Source organism: Phasianus colchicus, chromosome 24, assembly GCF_987193195.1.
Source record: "Phasianus colchicus chromosome 24, bPhaCol1.hap1.1, whole genome shotgun sequence".
Taxonomy (NCBI): Eukaryota; Metazoa; Chordata; class Aves; order Galliformes; family Phasianidae; genus Phasianus; species Phasianus colchicus.
Genome location: NC_143459.1, coordinates 4,480,499 through 4,499,542, shown reverse-complemented (window position 1 = coordinate 4,499,542; position 19,044 = coordinate 4,480,499). Strand labels below are relative to the sequence as shown.

The 19,044-nt window shown below is 42.5% G+C and overlaps 1 protein-coding gene across 2 annotated transcripts; it reads right to left on the bottom strand.

The window, feature by feature from the left end:
• Positions 1 to 4,568: 4,568 nt before the first annotated feature.
• Positions 4,569 to 18,197, bottom strand: MTF1 (metal regulatory transcription factor 1). 2 transcript variants are annotated; one of them, XM_090124314.1, is made up of 11 exons: positions 18,106 to 18,197; positions 17,254 to 17,715; positions 12,769 to 13,007; positions 12,338 to 12,469; positions 11,688 to 11,761; positions 10,535 to 10,668; positions 10,211 to 10,288; positions 8,270 to 8,372; positions 7,124 to 7,680; positions 6,689 to 6,755; positions 4,569 to 6,313 (listed from the first exon to the last, which is right to left on the bottom strand). In XM_090124314.1, exons 2-11 carry the CDS (start codon positions 17,662 to 17,664, stop codon positions 5,919 to 5,921), a joined length of 2,190 nt encoding a protein of 729 aa, XP_089980440.1. In that variant the 5' UTR covers positions 17,665 to 17,715; positions 18,106 to 18,197; the 3' UTR covers positions 4,569 to 5,918. The 2 variants fall into 2 exon arrangements, with proteins under 2 accessions (XP_089980440.1, XP_031450762.2); XM_031594902.2 differs by having other exon boundaries at positions 18,039 to 18,158.
• Between the last annotated feature and the right edge of the window lie 847 nt (positions 18,198 to 19,044).

Sequence of the window (19,044 nt, the reverse complement as noted above, 5' to 3'; positions counted from 1 at the left end):
CCTGAGGTTCACACATCCCTGCCTGCCCTATTGATGCTAGTTGGTGTGAAACACAACCACTGCCACTCTCCACAACAAGGGTCAGACACAGCTCCGGTTCTAGAAGCAAGTGGAAGGACACAAAGCGACACAGCAAGAAATACCAGCTACTGTAACTACGGTACTGCAGAAACATACCTTTGATTTTGCTGAAAAAGATCGTATGAAAAAAATTTCTTGTAAGAAAAAGTAGAAATGGCATTTATTTGAGAAAGTGTACACTGCATAATGAACCAAATTTTGGCCAGCTTGCACACCACTAAAAGCATGGTGTGGGATTTTTAAACTAGTTCCAAGAACACACACACTTAGACTATGTACACTACTACATAAATATCCAGTTTAATTTGCATTTCTCAGTGCAGACACAGATTCCAACTCCTAGAACATGAGATATATATCAAGACAAGACGCAAAAAAGTTAAAAGTTCAGCCCTGTCCATGAGGATCAGCTACAGGTAACATTTATAAAAACTTGACATTGTTTCCAAAATACGCTAAGGAGAAAATAGTATACCAATTAAAAACTATGCAACCAGAAATTTGCAGGGTTTATTAAAGACATGCTTTTTTTTTTTTTTTTCTTCCTTTTTGCCTTACAGTCCAAATTGACTCTCACATTTCTGCCCACCTAGCTCAGATCGCTGATGCAAAGGACTCGTCACACCGATCTCATTTTTACAAAGACAGGTTTCAACATCCTCCTTTTTACAGGGAGGAAACTGAGGCCTGGAGAGCTGAGCGACGTGCCTGAGGTCGCACAGCCAGCCAGCAACACGAGGAGCATGGCACCAAGCTGCAGCACAGCCCTGGCTTCCCCTTGCTCCAGTTACCACCTGTGCTTCCAACCCCGACCCATCAGGAACAGCTTTTCATCTCTAATCAACTTCAAGGTCAATTACTGCCCAACTAATTTCCCCCCAGCAGTTCCACAACCAGCACGCCAATCATTAGTTCATTCTCAGTGTCTTAATTATAGTCGTCGTGGGAAGAGTACTGTAAACAGTTTAACAATGTTGCTGCAGTTGCAAACACGATATCTCAGATGACAGAGAAGTGCCACCTTCCGCAGTAAGGCAGATAACATGACATCAAAATGATCTGGCAAAGACAAATTTTAAAGGTGCAACATGCCTGTTTTGGAACAGCTTGTCACTTCTGTTCACACTCCTGGGACAGGAGGAGGGAGGAGAAAGGACAAAGCCAGGATCGTGGCTGGAAGAAAGTACTGATTTCCAACAGAAGTGACAAGCAGCTCACCAGAAAGCGTGAGAGAAAAGGCCTGCTAAAGCACAGTGCTCTCAGTGAAATATTTGCATAGATCGGACATTTGCTAACGATGCATAATTTCTCTTGGATATAGACAGGGTAGGGCTATATGTCACTGAGCTAGTAGTTATTATATATATTCAATTAGACAGACACAGACAGACTGACCACATGGGACAATGATCTTTAGCTACAAGTATTGCACCGAGTTAAGTGCTCATCTTTGCACACCCCTGTTAACTTTTACTCAGAGCGAAAATAAACTTTGTGAAAGTATATACAAAAGAAATTGCAGCAATTGGGTTAAAGATAAAATAACCTAAAGTGCATTTTAGATACCAGTATGAGGTTCTGCGAACTAGTCTTTCTGGACACAGTCAGCATTACAGAAGTGCCCAATTCGTACTTTGTTCTATGTAATTCAGTACCAGCATTTCAAGAGTGCTGATTTTCCATTCCTCTACCAACTAGAAGCATGAAAAGCAACTTCCACAGCCTTCAACTGCATGCCAAGTCTGCTTGCTTGGGTCACTGCTTGGCCGATGTTGGTAACCAGACCCATTCTACATATTTCAGCTTCTGCACTCATACAGAAAACGTAAGTAACCAATAAATCCCCACAAGCCACAAAACAGCAAATCCTTTAACACAGGTGGACCTAGAGCAGTTGTGCTCTCTGACTGATGATAATTCAAGGAATTCATGAAATACAGGTTTTACAGAGGGAGGACACACTGCTCTCAGAGGCTCCAGCACACTAGCAGGAAATCCTACATCTTGTCAGATCTACAGTGACAGAAGCTCCACACTTTTTAATAAAAACATTATGAAAATGCTAAAAGCTGGGGCAACAAGTGCTGCCCCTCAGGGGTCAGTACTGGGGTCGATGCTCTTAAACATCTTCATCAGTGCCACTGACAGTGGGGTGGTGTGCACTCTCAGCAGTTTGCAGATGACACCAAACTGCTGAAAAGGGCTTGGGGGTAAAGGATATGAGCCAACACTGTGCCCTCACGGCCCAGAGAGCCAGCTGTATCCTGGACTGCATTCAAAGCAACATGGGGGCAGGATCACACCTCCCTTGCCCTGCTGGCTCTGCTCTGCATTGGTGAGACCTCACCCTGAGTGCTGTGCCCAGACATGGAGCCCCCAGTACAGGAGAGACACAGACCTGTTGGAGCACATCCAGAGAAGGGCCACAAAAAAATGATCTGAAGGATGGAACACCGCCCTGCAATGACAGGCTGAGAGCTGTGGCCGTGCCTGGAGGAGAGAAGGCTCCAGGGAGACCTGATATCAGCCTTCCAATATTTAAAGGGGGGGCTATAAAAAAAGTGTTTTGTTTTTACAATAAGGGTGCTGAGGCACTGGCACAGATTGCCCAGAGAGGAGGGGGATGTCCCACCCCTGGAGACATTCAAGGTCAGGCTGGACCGGGCTCTGAGCACCTGATGGAGCTGTAGATGTCCATTCATTGCAAGGGGATTGGACTAGATGGCCTTTAAGAGGCTCTTCCAACTCAAACGATCCTATGATAAGCTCCCTGGCACCAAGGAATCACCGGGCTTTGCTGTGATTGACTGCCCTCTCATGCCAGCTGCTCACACACCTCCTCCCTTCCAAGCATGTTCACAACCACCCAGCAGCACAACGTTTGATCACACAGCACTGGGGATGATGCAAATGTGAAACATATCAGATACACAGCGTGTAGAAAACAGACCAACAGCGAAAGAACAAAAGCAAGTATTGTACAACACAACAGCTGGGATGCACAGCTCACAGCCCGTGCACTCAGAATCACACTCTTCTTCCCTTATTACAAGCTTTAATTAATTTCATCTAAATCAACACCTGTCTGACACGCATATAAAGAGGAAAACTGCAAACCCAACACACCTAAAAGTCAGTATAAACCTGGAACGCATTGCTTTTCTAAAACACCAATATGAAACAGTAGCTGTGAAGAGAAAGCAGCAGAGGGGTTAACCTCTTATCTCCACTCAGAAAGGATGTATGCAGCATCTTGCTGCTGCTAATCACCACACCTCCAAACTAACTTCTAATTTCAAAGCCTTTGGCAGATGTTTTTTCACTCATTTCTACCACAAGGGAGTTTCTGAAGATGCTACCTGGCCTAATCACAAGCATGTTTTATGTGAACTAAGTCACAAGTAGCCAGACTAGAAAGGAAAAAATGCTTCCCTGAAGGATGGAAAGGCTCAGAAAAGGTTGCTAAACCTCTCAGCTGTCACATTTCAGGGCACATCTTGTCCCCATCAGAGAAAACCCCACACCTCAAGGGGAATCTATGTGCTCCTGCATTAGCAAACTCTCACGTGCACACACACACACACAATTACATCCACCCACCCTCATGCACCAGTGCCACACTATGCCAAGGAAAGGGGCAAGGAGACTCACTCAAGGGGAAACAGTTCCACTCATGCAGACTTGAGGCTGTTTCTTCTGTGCTGAAAGCAGTTCTTGCTGCCACACAACCAGACTGCATCACAAAATGTTACTATGGGGAAAAGAAAAACAAAGGGGACCACACCACCACACTGTCCTCGAGGGATTGCCATTACAAGAACAAAACATCAGGTGCTTTGTTAATCCATGTTTCATGGATGCAAACCTTATTGCTGCAGGACCCACATCCCCATTGTAATAGACTGCATAGCCCTGCAGTGTGAGCCAGCACTCCCAGACAGGAAACATCAGTAGCGTGTTTCCAGTTCAGGTGATGCCTCCAAACTCATCACTGCAATCAGCAAGAATGTTCTGTCCTAGCAGAGTGACACAGCACTTTCCAGAGTCTCTCCTCGCTCACCTGGATGGACAACCCTTGTTTTACCCTTCTGCATTTAACAACTGGAAGCAAGTTGACACAGAGGTGAAAAGCCAGTTCCTTTCAGCCCATTTCCAGCTGTGCCATGGCAGTGCATTTGCAAGACAGTGAGATAGCTTAAGCCACCGTCTCAGCTAAAACTGACAGTGGTGTGGTAAGGCTGCACAGGGAACATCACAAGAGAGTTAAAAAGCCTTCAAAATCATCAGGTTATCTTGGGGAGATCTGGCTGCATTCATATCACTCCCCCCCACAGGTGCAGACAGCGGCTATGATCAGATAGGAGCAAAGAAGAGTGAAAGATCTCTATCCACTAGGAGTTTGCATTCCTAAATTTAGTGCACAGAGACAGTCCACTTAATTGGCTTATAGTCGTTATCTTTGTATCTCACTAATGACAACACTGTAAACTGAATAAAGACTATTTAATATTCTTTCCTTTAGCACAAAAGACTGACAGCCAAAGCCAGAAAGATGGATAAAATACTATAAAATTACATCTTTTAAAATAATGCAGCATAAATAAACCATTTAGAATGAGACTGCATTTATTGCAACATTACAGGCTTTTTGGTGGAAGGGGGGGTTTGTGTTTTATTTACCCTGAGTAGGTTAGAATATAGTTTGATATGAAAAACTACTATGTCGTGTAACATTTTTTTAGTCAAGAAATAGCCCCGTGCACAAAAAGCTGGCATTGCATTAGGTTGGAGGCAGATTCAGGCAGAAACTATATAGCTTAACAGAAAAGAGGAAGCATTTCTGGGCAGCTGAAGGAGAAACTCACTGAACCCAAACTGAACTTACATGAAATCGTTCTGAAAATTTTCCTAGAGTTCTTCTTGACAAAAGATGAGAGCAATCAGCAAAGGCACCATGCTCCTGATTAATCGATTGGAGGGCTCGTTTAAGAGGATGACTCGTTTCTGAAGAGAGCCAAATGAATCAGAAGAGCAGCAGGCACCAATCTGACAATACCTGGAACTCACTGCATCCTTCAAAGACAGGCAAACAGACTCTCGAGTCTGAGTGAGCGGGGGCTCCTATAGTGTTTCCATACATCTGCCACCACATTTTAAGTCCTAGTTAAATTAAATGATCTATAAGGAGCACAAGTACCTCATGCTCTCTTGCAATAAGCTCCCCAGACTCTTCTGTAGGCTTCAGTAATAGCCACAGTACAATGCAAACCCAGGCATCAACTCCCAGCTCAGTGACGTGACAATCGCGTTCCAATAAAATTGCAGATAAATCACCTTCTACTACAACAAAACCATTTTTTGCTACAGCAAATTCCTGTCCTGGGCTCCCCTTATAGTGCATGGTTAGTATCAGACATAAGAGACAAAAGAAAAATCATAGACCCAAGGAGTTGTAACAAAGACTCACTCGCTGCCAGTACCTTAAGCCCAAATGTAAGTGATGTGCAATTGGAGACAAACTAACCCCCCTTTTCTTTTAAAAATCTTTTTGCACACGAGTAACCTTAACTTCCGTGTTCACATATGACAAGCAAAAGTGACAGACAGTGCAGCCAAAACAGTTCATATATAACTTAGCTTTTTTTTTTTTTTGCCTTTTCTATTTTTAGATAGATTCTTAAAGATGGATGTACCTGGGACGTGACTAAGATGACATCTGTGAAGCAGAAATAAGCCACAAAACTTCCAAAGAGGAAGGAAAAAGAATCGATCCTTCAGTTTCTGCTTCTAAGAGGAAGGTTTTACCCTCCAGGTGCAAAAGAAAATCCAGAACATCTTCATTTAGAGAAGTTGCTATTCAGACCAATGTCTTCCTCACCCTGCAGTAGTGCTTCGATTGGAATTATATTAGATGGGGTCTCAGGACTTTGGAGGGACAGGAAGTCCGATACATCCATGGCACTTAATGTTTCAGTCTGTAAGTCTGAAGGGTTAACTATTTGACTGCTCTGCCCACGTGAGGGAGAAGGGGAAGAGGAAGAGGAAGGAAAGGTCTGAGGCTGCAGCTGGGGAGCTGGCTGCTCCGAAGCCTTCGGTTCAGGTGAGGAATTCTCCTTCTTAATGGTGACTTTGTCCTTGGCAGAGTCTCGGCAGGCACACTGACACTGGCAGGCTTCCTCCTGCTTTATAATAATGACAGGAACACTGAGACCAATCTGCTGAACAGGGTTTCCTGAAGGTGAAACAAAGTTAAAACACACGTAACTAAACAGCATAATCTCACCACGGGAGAAACAAATCATCGTTAGACACCTCAAAGGAGAGACTACTTATTACTTTTTCAAACATAATGAATACCCTCAGAAGAAAGTAAACAAGAAAAAAATACAGACAGGTACTCTCTGCTAACGGCCAACCTGAACAGGCTGAGCCCAGATTTTAGAAGTCTGGTCTAAATTTTTTTCACACAGAACACTATGTCACCTTTCTGACAGGCAGACTGCTTGTGGAAGCAATTAAAATCACCACACATCCTGGTTAAGCTAATACTATTATAGGCAAACAGAAAGAAAAAAAGGTTTTTTTTTTTTGAATCAAACATACTTACCTGTGTTGCCAGCTACTGGTAATGCAGTGGTAAAAAAGACCTTTTCTACTACTTTTGGAACTTGTGGCTTAAAGGAAAAAAAAAGAATAAGAAAGAGTGAGAGTCAATTCCCAACAAATTTCTGTTGTTCAAGCTCTAAATATCTGCATGCAAAAGAAGCAGATACTCCAAAGAGAATACATAGGAAAACATTAAATTAATTAATGTTTTATTTGGTCCTGGCTATTCCAAAACTAAGCATATTATTTCAGTAGTCCTGAAGATGATGAGTTGTCTCCCTCTGCACTACATGCCTGTCAACACAGCTTTTGACAACTGATTTAATGAATCGTTAAGAAGCTGTCATGCTTGCTCATACTATTTGCAGCCATTCATTCACTCTAAGAGGAACAGGGATGGTGCAAGCTGTTTCAAAACTACGCTGAGTATACTAACCATTTGTTCTTGGCTTTGTGGAGAACCAGTGGCACCATTTAATATCCATTGCAAGTTCTGCTCTCCCATGACGATGCTGGACTGCAGAATAGCGGTGCTCTGAGAAGGAGTAATTGTTATGGTTGGATTGCTAGTCAGAACAGAGTTCGCACCAACAGGCACAGTCTGAACTACAGCTGGCAGGGGCTCAGTGGCACTTGATGCTGTTGGGGCAGGTGCCCCAGCAACCACTGAAAGTCCTTGTACAATGGGCTGCGGTGGTGTCTGAGTGTGCTGCAGGAAGTCTTGGTGACTGGCTGCAAACTGTGTGCTGTGAGGAACAGGCACTTCTGGGGATTGTAAAACAGTTGCAGGATTTCCAAATGCAGCTTGCTGTGAGCTGGTTCCTATGGAGGAGGGAGCAGCAGGTGCTGCTGAGGCTTGTAGTGCTGAATGTGAAGGCTCAGAGATGCCAAGTTGCAGTACAAGTGGAAGTGACAGCGATGCTGAATCTCCTGCAGAAGGCGGAACAGCAGTGACTGAGTCTGCGTGACCATTAAAAGCTTCAATCAAGGCAGCTGTCAAAGGAAACAAAGAAAAAGTATACATACGTCAGTTCTCATCATACCTGAATAAACAACTCTCTCAATATAGTTAACAGCCAGCTAACAGGTTTTTGCTAAGTAAAGCACTGGCATTTTTCATGTCTTCAGACTAGTGTTCAAGAACATATAGTACTAAACAGTGAAATCTAAAAGCAGGTCCAAATTCAGGAAGCTAGTAACACTGAATGCTACACACAAACTGTTTGGCCCCATTAGCTCTCTCTAAAAAGCCTTTTCCATCAGCACGTTCGTGCAGCTACATCAAGAGAGAAAGTTCAAAGAAGATATTTATATGAGACATCCAAGAGCATCAGTGTTGGGACTGAACAAGGGCATGCTGTAAATACACAGCTCGTTCCCCTGCCACTGCACAAGTGTTTCGCCATCTGTGAATGTATTTCAACACCAAAGCACTGCAGTGTGGAAGCTGAAGTTGTCTGTTTGCTATTTAAACTTATGTAGGGCAGCAGACTTCAGTTTGAGTTGCTGAACCAAGCATATGCGTGCAGAGAGGGAAAGCTGTCAAAAAACTTCTTTAAAATATTGCAGATACAATTTGTACCTGTCTGCTTAGAGTCTTCCTGATTTGTGGTGTGATCTGTGCTCTGAAACATAGACTCAAAGATGCTTGCTGGTGAGATTGTGCTAAGATCTTGTCCATGTGTCTGGCAAATAAAAAGAAAAGAGGAAGACGTTATATCTTGAGTCTCCATAAATAGCACAAATCCCAGTCAGGCAACATATCAACATCAGAAACCTCTGCTCAATTAACCAGGCAACTTCAGGAAACAGAGCATATTTCGTGTCATACATTCATAAAACGTAAAATGACATTTAGTTTTTATTGTCCACAATCAAATTTACCACGATAACACGATGAGCAAATCCTTACAAAAATAAGCAAGTCCTTTTAAAGGAAAATATATTCTTCTGCATCACTACTTTGTTTAAACATTGCTTCTTGTAACACTTGGCTAGAAATACAAAAAGACACTAGTTTGGTATGTCTGCAAAACCTCTTCTGGAGCAGAAACAAAATAGCTTGCTTAGATAATTATCTGGACTATGCACTACTGACACTCACATTACCGAAGCAATAAAATATATTAAAAACCTACATGCTGCTTCCCTATTGAAGTACACAGTATGGACACGGTCTTATCACTATTTAATTTTCCTCCATGTAACATTTAACCTCCGTCACCAGTTACCAATAAGAAAAGAATATAATTACTGTAAAATCATACGGTGAGCTTTTAAAAAATGGTATGATTTAATCACTACGTATTTTAGAAGAAAGTCTCTCTCTTTCACTCGGTTATTCTGCTGCTAGACTTTGGAGTCATTTACATCAGCTCTGAGTTAAAAGAGCCAATAAAGTGCAATTACTTCCTGAACAGGCTCTTCAAGCACTTACAGCTTTATTCACTGATGTACTTGCAAAAAGATGTAATCTATTTAAAGGGCACCTGAAAGCTACTCTTTGATAACCTAATTAAGTGACTGTGCCACTTAATACAACAAATTATTCTATAGAAGTGATCCAACTAATACCTAAAACCCAAATTTAAACAGAAAAGGCTATGGAAAATATCCTAAAAGTCTAAATACATAATACTAGTTCTGCCCCAAATAAGGTTTCTCTCGGTAGCAGATTTAATGAAGACCTTACACAGCTGTACAAAACCAAAAGCTTGCCTGAATATTTGCTTCTCTGTATTCCTGTCTGGTCTCTTTGAGAGGTGAACTTGTCATGCTTAGTCTGGACACGTCCAAAACTCCCCACCCAGGCAAATGAAACATGCTGGACAACGTATCAACTGCTTACCTCCTTGATTTACTGCTCAGTCTGCTCTAATCCTACAGAGGAAAACTTATCATAGCTGCACCTCTGACTTACGCTAGGTATTAACGCAATACATCATTTGCATATACTCTTCACTTCAACCCTGTTCCTTCTAACCAATCCAATTTTGGTTTTATATTGAGAAGTTAATGCTAGAATGTTGTTGTTGGCTTTCTTTTTCTTGAGAAAAAAACAGTCCCCTAGCTATTAAAAGAAAGAACAGCACTGATCACGGGAAGGGAAATTGATATATGCTAATACAACTTCACCCAGAGTCCAAATTACATATATTGTTCCAACATCCCAAAATGGACACAATAATGTCAGATTGACAGACTGAGCAGAGTGTGTAGGAAACACACACACTTGTCAAGAGGCAGCCTCCTGCAAACTGCAACAAAGCACACCAACAAGGCAGTATTTAGTACACCTAAAGCAATTCTAATCAATTATTCTGTGGCAGAGTACATCTCTCCTAGTAGCAGAATGATAGCTTAAAGGAAAGCATGCTGCAGGCTGGACTAATTGAAACAGAAGCAACCACCAGTCATACGTATCTCATCTACTGTATTCCAGTCAACAGGTCAAGCACATTGTTAGGGGAAAAAACCACTCAACTCAAATTACAAGCGAAGCAATTCAGAGACAATAACTCACTAGATTAGAGTTCTCCCGCAGCTCTGAATCTGTTGATATGAGGCTTAAATCACTCAGACAAAGCGAGTGGCTTGTATCCTGTAAAGAAGAAAAGAAATTGAGTTAAATCTTTTTAAAAAGGGACAGGTTGCTTTCCAAAACATTAAGCAACAAAGAATTTTAAATGAGCACGAGCAAAGCAGCCTGTGGAAAACAAAAATTCCAGTCATTCATAGTCAGCCTTTGTTTTACTTCAAACATTTATTTACACAGTGCTGACTGAAACAAAGAGTTTACAGGAGACAGCATGACCATGTATAGAATTGCCTACAGACTACTACTAACCTCAGACACATTGTTATTGGGAAGTGCATTGTAGGTATGTCCTTTCTCATGGCCTTTCATGTGACTCTTGAGACTATACTGTGTACTAAAAGTCTTCTCGCAGCCATTGCTGGGACAGAAGAAGGGCTTCTCCCCTACAGGCAGCATGAAAACACACATGACAAACTTATATGAGACATATTTTTAAACAACGTAGGATAATAATAGTATTATATACATAGAAGCACGTTTTTCTCCAAAACACAACTTCAGTTAGTATAAAAGGCAAAAACTTAACATAGGTCAGGTATTTCAAAGTCTTTCTGCACTAGTGCACATACTGATAAGAGAAAGGGGTACCTTTCCCTCTATACAAATTGCTACTTACAGCCAAGCCAGCAGCAGTAGCAGCTAAGAAACAGTTCCTTAACCTGCCACCACAGTGCCCTATTCAAAAGGCTGGGTCCCATCCCACAAATGGTCTTAATGATACTCTGGAAAACAGTGAGTAATTATTACCTGGCACGTTGGAACTTGTATGAATAGATTTGAGAGTCACTATAATGCCACTTCATACACTCAACATTCTTGGAAAGAGCCTTGCAAACAAAAGCTCCCATTTTATCAAGTGAATTGATACATGAACACAGTATTTAACTCGTATGCATCATTACTGACACATTTGTGAAACATGCTGATGAAATTCAAGACCTGTGAGGCATACATGGAGGTGACTTTTCTCCATGGTTCTGTTTCTTTGTTCTCATCTGAAATACAAGCTGAATTTTTGACTGCCCACCTATGTTTGCACGTTACCAGTTTGCTCAACACAGGTTGAAAGATATATTCCTAGAGATATCTAGGAAACAAATGATTCACAGCAGATCCACTGAGTTTTATCTATTTAAATAGCTGTGTTTAGCAATCCTGAATGTATTGTGTAACTTAAAGAATAAAAGCAATTGTGCCAGGGCTGCTATGAAAGAATTTTTGTTTTTATGAATTACATGCAAGGGTAAAAAACACATGATTACCTTGCCTGATAGGTAAAACATCTAATTAAATGTCCTTGCTAGATTATTTTATATGCAAGTATAAACACATATTAGGATCCTAAGAGTTAGTACAAACTAAATAGACTCAATTAAAGCAAAACCAAATGCCCCGGACTCACCAGTATGTGTCCTAACATGTGTTTTGAGGTGATGGCTTGCAGCAAAAGCCTTTCCACAGCCGTCATGTTCACACCTGAATGAAAGATGAGGGAAGAATCAGCATCAAGATTCTTTCACAGGCGTGTTACCACTTCTTGTTATGCTCTGCAATAGTCACAGGACTCCAAAGGGCTGGCCTGATACTAATCTCTGCTAGTCATTTACATCTCCCAACTGCTGCTAAGCATGCTATGCAGGCAGGATTCTGACTGTGACTTTAAATTTCAAACACAAATTCCTCATTTGAGGGTTTGGTGAGCTGTTGTGGAATAAATACTGCATCTCAACAGAGAAGCAGCAATGCGTTTCACAAACATGTTTATCTTGGAATATGTTTCTGTCTAAAAAAGAATATTCTAACTTGATGATTCTGGTCATTTGAAGAGAGTTATTTCGTCCACTTTTACAGACATCTGAGAAAGTTCCAGAACAAACATGCTCAAATGCTAGCCTCCTTCATTTTATTTAAACAAGTTCTCATTAGCGGCAGCAATAGCTGTCTTTTGGTACAAAAATAAGTTTTCATTAATGACAGCAATAGTTCTCTTTTGGCACAGGCAATCCATTACAGAAGTTCCAGAGCAGTAAAAATTGCCATCTAGTAACTTACCGAAATGGCTTTTCTCCTGTATGTGTTCGAATGTGCTTCCTCAGGTCACTGTGTGTTGTGAAGTATTTACTGCAGCCTTCTGATTCACAGTTAAATGTTTTCCCTGTGTGAAGTCTCTGATGTGCTTTCAACCTAAAATGAGTTAAAAACAAATCCCTCGTATGGTTTGTCACACAAGCCAGCCTCTCCCCAAGGCAAGCCATCCACTTCAATGTACAAGACAGGATCAAATGCTTAATGTATGTAATTGATATCACTTCTGAAGTCCTCGTAGAATCTGAGAATTCCTCATGTCTGTGCACCATCTTCAAAACTACCATAAAATAAATAAGCTAAGTACATTATTACAACTTCTGTCATCCTGGACATCTATGCCATCTTGGTACCCATTTCCCACATTTCTCCAAGAGAAATATGCAGAGAATTCCTACCTGTACAGTGTATTGAATGCCTTTTCACAGCCCTGCACATCACATTCAAACGGCTTCTCCTTAGTGTGCACTCGAACATGGATTTTGAGGCTGTAAGAGGTAAGAAAGGCTTTGCCACAGCCTTCTTGATTGCAGACAAAAGTGTATTCCCCACGATGTGTCTTTTGGTGAGTGCGCAGGTTTCCAGCAGTGCTATAGGTTCGTGGACAGCCCTCAAAAGTGCACTGGTATCTCTTAACCTATGGGATATAAACGTTGCATAATTTAGTTTTAATCATTTCTGGAATCCAGAGACAGTATGATGGATTCTGATGTCAGAGGAAAGAAAAAATAACAAACAGTTTAATTATCAGACTATTTAATAGATCTGCTGTACCATGTGAAGAGTGGCATGCACTGGAAAGAAGGCTGACCTTACAGAATAGAAAATTGAAAATAATTGAAAAGGAAAAGGGGAAAAAAAAATAATTCCATACATATATAGCTAGAAATCAAAAGTTGGAAAGGATCCCCAAGATTACATCAAACCAACTCACTATTCCCATCCAGAGCACCTCCACTGCTTATAGCAGAGCTACTTACAGAGGAGGAAGACAAGGAAGGATGTACTTTCACAAGCTGACCCTCAAAAAAACCAGCCTGAGTGCTGAATTAACAGGCTGAAGGAATGTACAATTGTTTTAAATCTCCTATAGTGCTACTTAATTTTATCTCAAAAGCAGCCTTCGCCGTGCTGTGTTCTCCTGTGTTCACTCAAACAGCACATGCCTGAAGTATATTGAATTAAACAGGGTGCTTCATATCACAGGTGCCACAGATTTCACAGCCATCTAGATCACCAGGAAACAGTTCCATATGAATTAGATTTGACAGCCTTCCCATCTTCTGCAACAGGCAGGAAGAGACCACGTCAGGAAACTTCCAGCGTGCAAGTCATAACACTTAATTAAATCTCATTCTCTCTTGTGAAGGAAAAGGAGTAGGCCTTGATATGCTTGAGTAATCTCCCTCCAACATTAATTATCAGGCTGACGGCTTTCATTTGACTGTTTCAGCTGAGAATCCTTAACACCTAAAAGTAATTATACAGCTCAGGAGAGAACGTGATGCTTGACAGGCAAGAAGCAGAAGCATTTCAGAAGATGTTGATTTTGAAATCCTTAGAAAGGTGATGCAAAGTCACAACAGAGGAGCAAAAACCATCAGATTTAGTATTCTAACAAGTAGACAGAAAGATAATCTAGCAGGTCATGGTCAGCAATCTTCCTCTTTACCAAGGCACTCAACACCTACCTCACAGTACACAGCATTACTGCTTAGCAAACGCTTCAGACAAAAAGAAAATTTAAAACTAACTGACAAAAAAAAACACTGAGTTGTAGTTTGCTACCACAGTAGAGATAGATGAACCTATAGATAACCAGCATGTAACATCTATGGGTCTTAACAACTGCTCATCTCTTGTTGCTTTATGTATACATCCATCAGAAAACTTGAAACTCTTTAATTACCACAGCTTGGGGGCTGAAAACACAATAACATGGGATCCCCTGACCTGTGTTCATGTAAGCTAATGTAATACAGTGCCACAAGGATAATTAACGGGATCTGGAACATATATATTACACTAATAGTTACCAACAAATATATGAGCATAACAATACAGTTAAAAGATAATTGATAAATTTGGTTGTGTGTTGAGTCTACCAAAACAGAAGGAAAAGTACAGACTTGTAAAATACAGACACAAGGTCAGAAAGCACATTTTCTCAGAAGAAAATGTCCACCAGAGATCTTCAGATTCACTACAATTTATATCAGTTTGGAAGTCAATTCTTACCCTTTAGAAATTTAAGGCAGCTGGTAATCAGTTTTACATGCTGCATTATAGGGCGTTTTCCACTGTGCTTCCCGTAATAAAAGGGAGTTGACAGAGACATGAGCTACCTAGAAACTATTAGGTGAAGAGTCCTTTGTGGTTACAGTTAAGCAGAAAGTGAAAGGAAAAGAATATTTATTACACAGTAATGATTTGGTCCCAGCTGCCATATACCCATTTAAAGGAAGATGGCAATGACATGTTCAGTTGGAAGGCCTTGTAGAGCTCCTCCTTTTCTTCAAAGACTAAATTGTTATTTTGCAGATTTAGAAGGATGCTGGAGACAGAAGCAATACTGTTACAAATAAATAAAACTCCTCATACAACAGCAAAGCTCTTAATTCTCTTTTCAACTTAGGAAATTCAGCACATCACAAATATTATACACATGAAATGATGTAGATACCGACCATGAAAGACTGGCAGACAGAGCAGCAAGTACTCAGGGCCACTGTCATGTGCAAGGAACACAACAGAAACAGGGCAGCTACAGGAAAAGCCAGGGATGGTTGGGTACAACGTGTACAGGAACAAGCTGCTTTGAAGACAAAGGCTGTGGCTGTATCACATCAGATTTTTTGCAGAAGATAATATGCTCCTCACACACCAGAGGGAAGCTAGAAGTCTTCATTAAATATTTACCCCAGAAGTAAGAACTAATTGTCCAATCATCAACAACGACTCACAAAAGCTGAACCAAAGGCCACTTCAATTGCTCGGTTTGCCTTTACATTGTCTTCAGTTTAGGATTTTCCACTTAGGTTTACATTTTGTCTACCACCACTGATTAAAACTACAATGGAACTGAAATAGAAGACTGCAATTGCATTTATTCTCATGCAGACAATTACAGCGAGAGAAGTTTATGACAACACAAGGAAGTTAAAGGGACTTAAAGGAGAGTAAAACTTTCCTTCACAGATGTCTAAGGTTGACCTGAAAGTATGAGACTTTAAAACATTCATCTTCATTATTAGGACCTCCTCAGATGTTTTGGAAATGCCAAAGGATTGAACTGGTAGCACTGAGAGCTGACCCAAGCATTCAGAGATTTTAAAGTTACTTTTTCCTCCTCCAAAAACTTTCCAAGCATCTGAAATCCTTGAAAAAAAAGGAAATGAGCTGTTTGCTCTACACTCAATTCCACTGCATTCAAATTATAGGGCAATTCCTCCCCTCTCACCTTGAAAATTAAGCCAAGGGATGGGAAATAAATTCAGACAAAGAACTGAATCAGGCAGTTCCAGGTTTTACAAGCGTTTTTTTAAAAGGCAGCATAGAAAAATATATCAGTTTAACAGCATGTGTAAAGCCATCAACACCAATGTAACTAGTACACAACTGTTCTCACACACTGCAGACTGCAAGCTGATTGTTCTACTAAAAGAAAGGAAAATACTGGCATGACTGACATACCAAAATTAAACATTTTAGCAGCTAAGGGAGGATGCAGCTGCTACTAGCGTGAATAATATTTGAACAAACAGCATCCTTTGAACGGGTCCATTGCACAAACCTTGCTCCAGAAGTTTCACAACTGATTGCAAAGCTGACCTCCTACAGCCCCGTATCCTTGTTGCTGAGTGAGTGACAATCAAGGCTGCCTGCTAATTTAAATTATTCACAGCATTCAAACCGAGCTTCCTTCCTAAGCAAGGGCTCATTTCTACAGTTCTCACTCGCACTGAATATCAGTTACACGAGCAGCTGATACTACTGCCACTGATACTCGCTAAGGCACCAGTAAGAGTTTAACTCAGCAGGGCCAAGAAAGTAGGGCGAAGTTGTTAGAAATATGTCAGCATTTGAATCCACTTTGCCTTGCACCTAAGAAGTAACAAACCTACAAGCCATCACCACTTTGCATGCAGGTAGAATTCATCAGAGAAACAGAATTAGAAGCAGCCTCCATTTTAACACGTAAGCTAACTTAAGCTTTTAAGACAGCAGATGGTACTCTGAGGTTTCTCTTGCTTTCTTCTCAGTTTCCCTGGGAGTGACACAATAAAGCTAAAAAGGAATTTTAAGTTTGGCATCTTAAGCTTCATATTTTAGCTAATTCTGCGAGGGTAGATCTTAACCTGCAATTTAGATGCACTTTTCTCAGGAATGTGGTTCACCACAGAATAACAGAGCTCACGCTCTTTTTAGCTGAACTCAGAAAATAATTATCCAAACAATACAACAGCAGAACTAATACTACACCGCTGGTACTAACAGAAACCGGATTACTATAAATGTTTATCTGTTGCCATATTCTCCTCTAGCTTGCAGATGTCAAAAAGCACTTCCTGCTGCTTCACAAGAAAACAACAAGATATGAGATTAGAAACTGAAGACATTCACAGCTATACTGCTGACACACCAAAGGACCGTAGAACACAGCTATTCCTCCCTGCACAAAGCACTACTACTGCTAACAGTAACAGTGGGTTGATGGAATCACTCATAAGAACCAGCTATGTGGTGACCCTTAAGAACAGGAAAAGCTGCTGCCTGCCTCCTGGCACACACTTTTAGTCACCGTATTTTTCAAAGCATCTGAGGTCATCAGATGAATACTAAGCACGACAAGCACAAATTTAAAAATATATTTAACTACTTACTTCTTTAAGCTTGGTTTCTGGGCATTCAGACTGCAAAGTGAGTGTTGCGCCTTCAATGTTTCTTGGCATAGGAGTTGAACCAGGATTTATTGTTAGGTGAATCTGATCTGGAGAAATAATATGTTGCACATAACCCTGGGACATTCCTTCATGATCTGCTATTAAATGAAATCCTTCTTCATGACCCTCCGGTAAAAAAGGCAAGTGATCACCACATTGTCCTTCATCCTCATCATCTTCCAGCACGCTGTCTTGCTCTATGAGAACAGTTGTCCTGTCATAGACTGTCCCGGACGATGAAGAAACCAGTCCGTTTTTATCAGCAAACCTCATCATATTGTCATCTTGGGTTAATTCGTCATCGTCCACTTCATAGTAGATAACGTTGCCTTCGGGACTGTTTTCCCCCATGGCTCACCGCCGCTCACTGCGGTATCCTGAAGCGGGACCGTAACAACCCATCTGCAACAGAGGGACGGGAAGGCGGAGGCTCAGACAGGGCCGGCCCGTTCGAGCCTCATTTCAGGTGCGGGCACACCCCCGTTCTCCGCACACCTCCGTTCTCCACACAACTCCTCCCAGAGCTCAAAGACCCCCGCAACACTCCCAGGCGTCGGCACCGCGCCGCAGCCCGCACCCTACGGGCCGAAGCAGGCCTTTCCTCCCATCCCCTAGCTTAGCGATGCCTTAGTCCATCCAGCTCCGCTGCCACCCGCCGTCAGGGCCCACCCCAACCCCGCACACAAGCCCTAGGGGCCACCCCGTCTCGCTCCGACCGCGCTCACCGAGCTCCCGGTAGCGGCGGCACCTCCTTCCCCACCCCAGCGGCACCATGATTACCAGCGCACTCACTTCCGCTTCCGGCCGCGCGCGGCACGACGGGAAGGCCGCGCCCGCCGCGGGGGTTGATGGGAACGGGGTGCTACGCATGCGCAGTGGGCTGCTGCGCTGGGCCCGGCCCTAACGTGAGGGAAGCGGCGTGTGGGGCGGTGGGGGAGTGCGGACACGGAGCCCAGCTCCTCTTAAATAAATCCATAGCGTCAAACCAGTCGCACAGCAGGGAACAAATTGCAACTGCGTACCCGTCTGTGCAGTTTTCTCTCTAGACGAAGTCGGAAGTAGAGTTAAAATGAGGTTTTCCTCAGTGCTTCATTGTCCATACTGACCATCAGGATCCCCCAAGGCCACATCACAGAACCACAGAACGGCCGGGGTTGGAAGGGACCTCAAGGATGGTGAATCTCCAACCCCCTGCCACACGCAGGGCCACCAACCTCCACATTTCACACCAGCCCAGGCTGCCCAGGGCCCCATCCAACCTGGCCTTGAACACCTCCAGGGATGGACGGGGCATCCACAGCCTCTCTGGGCAGCTGTTCCAGCACCTCACCACTCTCATAGTAAAGTGGTGCTGACATCCAACCTCAATCTGCCCTTCCTCAACTTCAAACCATTTCCCCTTGTCCTGCTGTTATCTCCCCTTTCCAAGAGTTGATTCCCCTCCTGTTTGTAGGCTCCCTTTAGGTCCTGAAGGCTGCAATGAGGTCACCCCTCAGCCTTCTTTTCTCCAGGCTGAACAAGCCCAGCTCCCTCAGCCTGTCTTCGTGGTGGAGGTGCTCCAGTCCCCTGATCATCAGACACCAGATAACAAACTGCTCCACCACTGCACGCTGAGTACTGCTGCATCTTTATGAAGAGATAGGAATGTTGAGTAGCCCTGAAACACCACCCAGGCCAACCCCCATGAGGCAGAAGCCCGTGGCGTTGCTCAATGCTGGGCCATCAGCCGGG

Coding starts and splice junctions, on each gene's coding strand:
- MTF1 (XM_090124314.1), bottom strand. CDS start 17,664: ATGGGGGAAAACAGTCCCGAAGGCAACGTTATCTACTATGAAGTGGAC. Junction 7,681..8,269: donor GGAAGACTCTAAGCAGACAG/GTACAAATTGTA, acceptor TTCCTTTGACAG/CTGCCTTGATTGAAGCTTTT. Junction 6,756..7,123: donor CACAAAGCCAAGAACAAATG/GTTAGTATACTC, acceptor TTTTCCTTTAAG/CCACAAGTTCCAAAAGTAGT.